The 10,255-nt window shown below is 31.8% G+C and overlaps 1 protein-coding gene across 1 annotated transcript; it reads right to left on the bottom strand.

Moving 5' to 3' along the window:
* Positions 1 to 2,774: 2,774 nt before the first annotated feature.
* LOC115882837 lies at positions 2,775 to 7,813 on the bottom strand. Its single transcript, XM_030901086.1, has 7 exons — positions 7,798 to 7,813; positions 6,650 to 7,032; positions 4,594 to 4,661; positions 4,323 to 4,422; positions 4,185 to 4,274; positions 3,978 to 4,133; positions 2,775 to 3,103 (listed from the first exon to the last, which is right to left on the bottom strand). Exons 1-7 carry the CDS (start codon positions 7,811 to 7,813, stop codon positions 3,053 to 3,055), a joined length of 864 nt encoding a protein of 287 aa, XP_030756946.1. The 3' UTR covers positions 2,775 to 3,052.
* Positions 7,814 to 10,255: the final 2,442 nt, after the last annotated feature.

Here is a 10,255-nt window from a genome sequence, read left to right as displayed (position 1 = left end):
TCTTCATTTGTGTAAAAATATCTAGCCAGTTTAACATAAAACGTTAAATGCCGAACGCTTATTTTGCTACTTTTTCGGACTATTGAGGCAAATGGACTCTTAAAAAAACCTTCATAATCCTTAAACTTCAGAAAAAATTACGAATCTTGTGAAAAATCACAAAATTTCGTGTATTTTACCTATTTTATAATTAAGGGAACACCTCATTGAAGCTAATAAACAATCGCAAATGCAGATTTTGTAGGGAAAATAGAGACTGCATGATGAGTTATAACTCCAGGAAGGGGGACACAAAAGATATATTTAATCTACAATCTAAAAACACCAAATCCTACTTACTATTCTAAAAAGATTTTATATAAAAAAATAACCCTCTTAGCTCCATATGTTTATTCTTGGTGGTATATTTTTACTATTGTTGTAACACCTGGTATATACTCAGTCCTATACAGATAAAAATAAAGGTCTTGAAACCTGTTCTATCAAATTATATGTATAGCGGGATTTTCCTAGAATGGGCTGGTCAAGTTGTAGAAAGAATCATGGAAGGAATATTGATTTTTTATTCTATTTTTATCAAGAATAATTGACGACAATAACTTATACATATTAATAAAAAAAATATTTTTATTATACAATTATTACACTCTAAGACGATTTGTAAATAAAATAGATGTTAGAAGAAGAAGTTAGTAACTTTATATAAAAATATTTTAAAATGATGTTAAATAACAGGATTGTGAAGGGTATCGAGTGTCTTAATTTTGTTTTACTTCTATTGCAAGATAAAAATTTACAGAGCTCATACGATTAAGACCAAGGTTACATTACATTCGTTTAAAAAAAAATCTGTAAGGAAAATGTTCAATATGTGACACAATTATTAATATATAGATCATCCTTTTTTACATTAGTTATTGTATCTAACATCATATCATATAAGGATTTTTAATAATAACTGATAGTAAGCCTGCTGTATTTTATTAACAACCAACAGATCTGCAGATAATACAAATTCTGTTGTACGAAATACATGATACTTATTAGAGTGGATATCGCAATTATATAGGGTAGCTCAACTATTAGGCGTCTTTCATTTTCTTTATTTTGCCTTCAAAAAAAAATATCAGAAAAATTTCAAATAAATATTTCGTAAAACGTTTCTCCAACATGTCCATGGATTTTTTTTCGCCAAAAAAATGCACCGAATCTTTGTACTGTTGCTATTTCTTATGTTACTAGTATTCTTTACAATATTAGTTTTATTTTAAATTTTTTTATTTTTATTTATTTATTTTTTTATTTAATTTTTTTTTATTTTTTTTTATTTTTTTATTTTTTTTTATTTACCAACATTTTTTTAGTTAAACAGATTCCACCTTGTATATTTATCTTTTTTTTAGAGTCATATATAGTTAATATTAATATATTATGTTGAGTACCTACTTAAGGTAATGAGATATTATATAAACTTTACTTTTTGCGATCGGGGCAACCTTGTTGCCAAGTTGATTAAAGTGTGGTATTTTTAAAAGTAATTATAATCTAGTGCCAATAAAAACATGAATATATATTCTATATCGATAAAAGACTATAATTAGTATAAAAAGTTTTTAATGAAAGTAAATAACTTATCTACATATATAAAATGCTAATGTTTATCTGTGTCGTCTCTAGTGAAGTAACGACTTGCTCTAGAAAGTTGCTTTTTTTACTAAAAGATAGCTAATTAGCTCTTCTAAAAACTGCCGCCGCCGGTTTTTTGTTTTTTCATTTAATTAAAAAAAAGAAAAAGTTTTTTTTCCTGATGTCGTGGCGGATGCGCCAGGCTTCAACTAGTATGTTATAAGAAAATATAAATCGCAATATACTCAGATGCAAAAAAATCTTTTAGCCCTATTTTCATGAATTTTTTAGCAAACTGTTAATTCATAAACTCAATTTTTTATAAACTTTAGTATTTGGCTTATTATACAGGGTTAATTGAAGGGTTATTTTTTACATTAACTTTAAAACACCCTGTGCAATAATTTCGTGAGTAACTTTTCCAAAAACATTATTTTTCGATCAGAACCATGCCTCCTGAGCATTTTCTTTTTTGACTCATGTCAACACGTGCCTTGGTTAATTTTTGAGAGCGAAATGAACTTGCCACCAGCAATTTGCAATTTTTTCAACTATCGTTACTTTGTGATGTGATTCTTTAATATCACGAGGTGATTTTGGTGACTAATATTGTCGTAATGTCATATCGACACTGTTTAGAACTCTATTTTAAGTATTCAATAATTTGTGTATTTCTTTTAGAATTTTAAAAAGCAATTCAATTTGAAATAACGACAACAATGAAAATAATTATTGTGGTCTTGACATTGTGGTTCTACTAAATATATTATCATTCCTGGTCAAAAACAGGGAGTTCATTTAACTGCCTGGTGTCAGTCTGACCTTCTCAATCCATAAATAATTATTTTGAAACCAATCTTCAATAAATAAAAAATATTTTAAATTTACTCAGTACAATACTTTCACTTTTAATTATTTTTTTTAATTAATAAAACAATTTCACGTGTACCTATACTGTAATTTTATCAAGTATTTGCTGATAAATTTTAAAAATACGTTCATGTATTTGTGGAAAATTTTTCGCAATTTTTAAAATTATTTTGGGATTTTTTCAATGTTCTCAGTTGCGAAAAAATTATTGGAATGAAACAAAGTAAATGATTTTCATGGTTTATTTCATTGCCAAGATTATACATGTTATTTATAGCTTCATTCCATTAAAGTGACAAAGGTTTCACAGCATGTTCTATGTTTGAAAATTCTTCAGAATCGTAATATTTACTAATATAAATCTAAGTTTATTTAGTATCTACAATCCAGAAAGCTCTATTATTGATCTAATAACATTTTCTTTAAACCCCATAAGTATATGATATTAAATTTATGAATTTTAAACATTTTTACGCAATGTATACTACAAATATTTATTTACTACAAAAAGCTTTCCTTTAAATCTGTTCTATTTATGAATCTGGATTATTTATTCTTAAACTACTCTGTTTAGGAGAGTTATGTAGGAATATGCTGTCTTCACAAGCTAAAAAATATACATTATTTTTTAAAAAAATTATAACAATACATCATAACATATCAATTAAATTATTTTGTACCACCAGAAATCAAAAGAAGAATTAAGTTAGCATAGAGTAACTCATTCATCTAAGATTCGCTGATGACATTGTCCTAATTGCCAACAGTTCTGGAGAACTACAATCTCTCAAAATGACACAAGTCTCAAAATGAATTTAGCAAAAACTAGGGTAACGTACAACGTTTATTTTAAATGGAACGCCCAGTATATTTTTCCGGTGTTCAAATGGGGAATTTATATATCTTCAAAATGTTATTAAGGTTTCCTACCCCTCAGACAAAGATTTTCCTAGATATTTTAATTTTTATGATTTTGCGTCAGTAGATCTTCATTATTTGAAAAAAATCTAGGTGGCTGTGTGATAAACCTTTTTTTAATTTAACAAAAATTAAAAATTGTAGAGTAAAATACTCAACGTTAATAAAAAAAGATACAAACGTTTAAAATATCTTTTAATTATTACAGAATTAAAACTAGATATAAACCTATAATTATATGACAAAAATTAGCTAGATGAAAGCCAGTGCTCAAAATGATTCCTTTCCTGTTAACTGCATAAAATGATTATCTTTTCAAAAGGATCTTTTCATTTTAAAAGGCATATGTGGAGTTCTAACTCGAAAAGCAGCTACAATAATTTCTCTCATGTTCTCGACAATAGTTGGTCGAGTTTTGTAAACACTGTCTTTAACATATCCCCATAAAAAATACCAGACTAGATAAAATTAGGAGCATTTAAGTAGTCTATTAATTGGTGAATGCACACTGCATTCACCAATAATTATAAATACAAAATATATTTTGCTCTTTTTATACTCACAATTGTGTAAGCCATGTAGCTGTATTCACCTGAAGGTATAGCATGAAACTTCAAAGGTTTCTGTGATCGTTTGATGATCAGAATTAAGTTTCTCATTAACTTGGCGTCTTTTTCATACCAGTTGCTGTTATACACTGAATCTGCCAAGCTTTCTGTCTGAATTTTGAAAAAATATAAACAAAAACACTTAATAATAACTTGTTATACCTCATTTATGAGCTTTTGTCCAGCATGGCATAACAAGAATACCCCTGCCATGTATCCAGTACAATATAACAAAGCTTTCGGTATGGATTCCTACGAAAAAATCAGTAAATTTTAAGCATTTAAAAAAAATCAAACTACTTTGATGGCCTGGCTTCCTAGAGCACCTATTATAAGTGCTGCCACAAGATACAGTGGACCAGTTGTGTTAGTAACCAAATCTCTAAGTTTTTCTGCTAAGCTACAATAGAAATTTATATAGTTGAACAATTTTTTTGGTCAAAGAGTGTATATATGACTTTTTTATTTCGAAATACTCGCCCAAGAGTGTCCTGATGGTATTCCAAGCAAAATTTTAGCTTCTCAGCACACTCAACTGAGTTTTCAGTATCAAACATAGCTTTATACAAACCTTTTAGGTGATGTACTCGGCAAAGAAGTATTTCTACTACTTCCAGAGTAATCAGGGTGATTGCCAAGCTAGCTGGTATATAACTACCTGTAAATTTATGAAATAATGAAGTAATGTACAGGGTGAGTCAACGATAGAGTAAAGTCCATTAGATAATGCTGAGATCATTTGTTTCGAGGTTTACAAAAAAAATATTAAATATAAAAGTTATAGGGACGGTTAAGATACACATTTTAAAATTATTATAGAATATACAGGGTGTTTCAAAAAAGTTGTCAGTTCAGAAATTTACCTATTTAGTGCTTTATTATTATTGAAAACTCATACCTACATCGAAAATATTAGCCATGAATTACACTACCGAAGAAAAAGTATTGATGATTAAATGGTATTATCAAGGAAATAGTTATCAAAAGGTGTCGGACATGTTTGCTGCTCTGTATCCGAATAGACCGATACCTGGAAAATCTACAATCGCAAGGAATATCCAGAGATTTGAGACCAAAGGTACCCTAATAAATAACTGCAGATGTGAAGCAAGGCAGGAACAAAGAGAAGATGCAAGAAATGATACCGACTTGGAAGTTTTATTGTGCGTGGAAGAGAACGATGGAAAGATCAGCACAAGGAAACTTGAGGATGAAATAGGAATAGATCACACTACAGCGTTTCGAATTTTGAAACGACATAAATACTATTCCTTCAAATATGAAAAGCACCAAGAGCTACGAGATGGGGACGAAATACGGCGGCAGGCGTTTTGTTTTGATATGATGGAAAGAGCAAACACGGATAGGGAATTTTTAAAAAACATATGTTTCACTGACGAATGCACGTTTACCTTAAATAATGAACCAATGTTCAAAATTATCGATATTGGAACAAAGAAAACCAACACAGGTTTGTCGAAACAAGGACGCAATATGCACAGAAAATAAATGTTTGGGCAGGGATATTCGGACACAATATTATCGGGCCATTATTTCTTACGCAAAATTTAAATGCAGAATATTATTTGGAACTACCCGAAAATCATATTTTACCTGCTTTACATACTATTTAGATTTTCGCCACGCATAATTTAGTAGTCGGAAGAGAACTGTTTTGATTTAAGAAGATTGTACCAAAAACAGAAGTTATTATATTATATAACAAGATGCATGGAAGGACATTGCTCAACAAATTAATATAGACCCAGACGAGTGTAAAAAGAAAATGAGTTTGTTACTACCATTCTTTCGGCGTAAAAATTCTAAAATTAAAAAGAGCTGAGGAACTGTTTCGGGTAGGTGCATCAACTGGTGCAGCATCGATATTGGAAAAATTACTAGGAATGCAAAAATATGTTTCGTTTGCTGTTCGGTTCGCCGAAAATAAGTTTTCAATTTTTCGTCTTCATTTGCCATTCCGTTTGTTGTTCGGTACAACATTCAGGTCTGTACGAAGCTTAAGAAGAGAATTTTTTGATCGCCTGGGTTATTGTCTAGCAGTCGATGGAGGAATATTTGAACATCTTCTTAAATCCTAAAGTTCTAACAATTTAATAGTACCTAAATTAATAAGTTATTGAATATTGTAATAATACTATAATTCACCTTGTCACCTTAATTCATATTAATTTGTATTTATAAATAGATCTTTAAGATTTCCGATGTAGGAATGAGTTTTCAATAATAATAAAGCACTAAATAGGTAAATTTCTGAAATGACAACTTCATTTGACAGTTATCTTTTACCTTGACTGGTGCTCATAAGTAAATACAGGGCCATAAGAAAGGAGAAATATTTAAAAAGAAATCGGCGATAACTCGTAAACGAGCTAATCAAAGATATCTAAAGTTATTCTTTTGAATGTGGGTTTTAGTGCTCTTCAATATACCTAAATAGAATTATTCTCTAAAATAATTAAGGAAGTCAATAATTGACCCCATTAAAATTTACATGGGATTTCCTATGTCCCGCTCGACGATGCAACACCCGGTATATTTTTGTATAATAAGGTGGGAATGATCATGATGATATATCAATGATAATTTATATATCTACCTATCCCAACCAACTGCAAGACATAAAACAGTATTTTAGAATATCCTCTAAGTTCGCCTATAGGCAACCAGGTCGGATTCAGCAATGCACAGTGCTGATTCAAGCCAGTTCTAGCATTCACCTCTTCGCATTCTCCAATAGTTAGATAGCTGACAAAACAATAAAGGATTATGCTGGGTACTGTGTAGGCCATGGCTATGGTAAACAATAGATTCATCTTTTTGACAGTTTGGTAGTACGATGGAGGTACGCCGAATTTGCGAAAGTCGGTTAGTTGGTGCATGAGGCTTGACCATCGGTCACGGTAAAAGAAAAAAAGGCCGTCGACTATGTTGCAACCGAAGAGCCCCAAGATGTCTCCCAGGGCTTCGCTGATATCCAGATCAATATCATCTACAATAAAACAAAAATTATGAAAAAGGGTCTTTTTTTTCTAACGCCACAAAAGTATTAATTATTGCGACGTGATTGACAATATAAAAGAAGCATTTTAACGTCTAAGCACAAAAGTACAAAATAGCTATTTATGTAACAAGTTGCGAAATGAATGTGTTTTAAGCACGGGACGCAAAATTGTCATTGAACAATGCGAGTGCTTAAAACAATCTTTTCGCAACGAATTTCATACAAGATTTTTTGTGAAAGCGGATAATTTGAGAATGTCATGCTATTATTATTATTTATTTTTAAACATTTTCTAAAACGTTATGGAAATCGGTTTCTAAGACTTGTGTCTAGCCCTAAAATATTACTTTTAAATATTTTTATTTGCAACGTTTAAAGTTGTTTAAAAATTATTTGTGGCATTTAAAAAAAATTGCATGTTCTATTCGGAGTGAAAATGACTTTTTCAGCCTCGGATGTAATTTCAAACGTACAGCCTGACCACAAAAAGCATGGGCGTAGCCAGGGTGGGGCGCTTGCCCCCCCCCCTGGACGGAACTTGTTAAAAAAAATAAAATTATATAACTAAAAAAATTTAAATTCAAATGATCCTACCCTACTTACTTCCTGAACCTCTTAACTGGGTATGTCAGAAAAGGAAGCAAGCAGATAAAAGTAGTGGCGAGAGTGATAGGGGCGGGGAAGAAAAGTCAAAACAAAATATCAGTCCTAGCACCCCTGTCGTTTTGGATACACCGAGTCAATCTTTGCTACCGTCCGGATCCAGCATAACATTCGATGAATCCTAGTCTGAAAATGACGTTGGTAACTGGGTTGGACGTTCATTTAGTATGACATCAGTGCAAAGAAGACAAGTTTTAAAAAACTGCTGGTCCCCACCTGCCAGTTATGACTTTACCAAGGATGCTGTTCAGTTGAAAAGGAAATTTAAAGTCAGCTGGCTATCTGAATATGCTCCTTGGCTTGCCTACTCCAATACTAATGTGCAAGGTGTCCTAGGCTCGTTTATAGTTCGGCCGTTTACCCGCTATAAAGATATGCACGAGTTTGCCAAATCGCATAGATCATCTCAATGGCATAAATCGGCAGCTACAGCTGCAAAATCTTTCGATGAGAACTTACCAGTTGATGTGCAGCTGATCTCCGCTCATAAAAGTGTAATAGAAGCGAATAAGAAGATTTTAGCATCAATAATTTCAACCGTCATTTTTTGTGGGACACATGATTTGATTTTAAGGAGCAAAGAACTGCACGAGGGAGTTTTCGAAAACACACCTTGAGAAGGGCGCAAAAAATGCCGCCTACCTGTCACCACAAATTCAGAATGGAATTATTGACCTTTGTGGTGAGGTCATAAGAGAGGATATATATATCATTGTGGATATTAAAAAGGCATGCACATACAATACAGTATACTAGCCGATGAAAGCAGCAATATTTCCGGAAAAGAACAACTTTCTATTGGCACGAGGTTTTTTGATGAAGGACATATGATGATCCGAGAAGAATTTCTGGGGGGTTCGTGGAACTAAGTGCCATGGACGCTATTTCTATAGCCTCAGCCATTGATAGTTTCCTAGCCAACGCAGGCCTTGACCCTGAAAATTGCGTCGGACAAGGGTACGATGGGTGTTCATGGGTGTACCATGGCTGGAAAGGACGGCGGTGTACAAAAAATTCTTCGGGAAAAGTACAAGCACGGGCTGTATTTTCATTGTGCTGGCCACAAACTTAATTTAGTGGTGAACGATTTAAACCAGTTAGCAGTGATTCGAAATACAGTGGCCACAATAAAAGAAATAATAATTTTTTTTCGAGAATCCCCACTTCGGCGAAAATTCGTTCCAAACGTGCCGATGTTCTGTGAAGCCCGCTGGTCTCAAAAATACAGAAGCATCGCCATTTTTAGAGAGCATTATGTAAAAATCGTGGCTGCTTTAAAACACTCTCAACAGATGGCAATGCAGCTACGAGAAAAGCTGCTTTTCAAATGCATTGTGCTGCTTCCAATTCTGAGTTTATTGTTAGTGCCTGCTTAATAGCAAAATATTCTGCATTTTTGCAACCTGTTGTAAATGTTTTGCAGTCAGAAGTTTGGACTTACTACAATGTATGAACCATATAAAAAGAATCACAACCCTTTCAAAAACACACCGGGAAAATGTTAATGACGAAAGCGTAAGCATAATAAAATACGGATTTTAAAATGCCGAGGGTTACAAATCGACAAACGCTTCGTGCAAATCCTCCAGCAGCTTCTTCTTTCGAGTACTGGACGAGATCTTTCATAATTCCGTATCTGGATTCATTGATAATGTCTTTAGAACAGCGATTCTCTAATATTCATTGATAATGTCGGAACAACGACTTGTTGGACTTTGCATGATGAGCGTCCATCGAAAAAGAGTTTTAAACGCGAAGGATCAGTATGAAAAAGAAATTTTGTCCAAGTTTAGCCAGAACTCGAGAAAAGTTAATGCTAAAATATAATACTTACAAATTATAAACCAAACATGTTTTTTTAATAAATTTTTTATGTTATGATAAATTTCCTTGTTTTCTTGTTCCATCCTGGGGAACACCTTGGCTACGCCCATGACAAAAAGTATCATTTTTTATATAGTACTTACTTGTCATAACAATTACTAAAAGAATTGTAGTTCCAGCGCCTACTAGGAAAGACAAGATTCGAAAAAATGCAAACATAATATAGAAAAATACTTTTTCGTGAAACTGATCTCCAGCAGGATACCAAAATTGTAGCTTTAAAGTCAGCAATGTATAGAAAAAGGGTTTGTCTTTCGAACTGACATACATCTTCTTAGAGTAACATGCAAAATCTGATTTTTCTATAACTATTTTTTATGGTAAAATGTCATGGAAGAATATTTAATTATTTAATAAAAGGGATACCACATACATATTATATGAAATAACTAGATATAAATCTCTTGCATATAGTTAGTGTCTTTTTATTAAAAACATTTTTTTTTTAATATTTTATTACTACAGGTCTATTATTTTTCTTCCAGCTGTATGAAAAATTACAAGGATTTAGAACACATATTGGTCTATGAAATAAGTATTTATTCTAATTTTTATTGTATTAACCCCTAGACATCATTTTTTAAAGTTTCAGACAAAAATTCATAATTATATAGACAATAAAATTAATTATAATAGATTTTATTAAGTTTTTCTTTCATTACAG

This window comes from Sitophilus oryzae, unplaced genomic scaffold, assembly GCF_002938485.1.
Source record: "Sitophilus oryzae breed Bouriz unplaced genomic scaffold, Soryzae_2.0 scaffold_179_pilon_pilon, whole genome shotgun sequence".
Taxonomy (NCBI): Eukaryota; Metazoa; Arthropoda; class Insecta; order Coleoptera; family Curculionidae; genus Sitophilus; species Sitophilus oryzae.
This window is presented reverse-complemented; position numbering and strand designations above follow the sequence as displayed.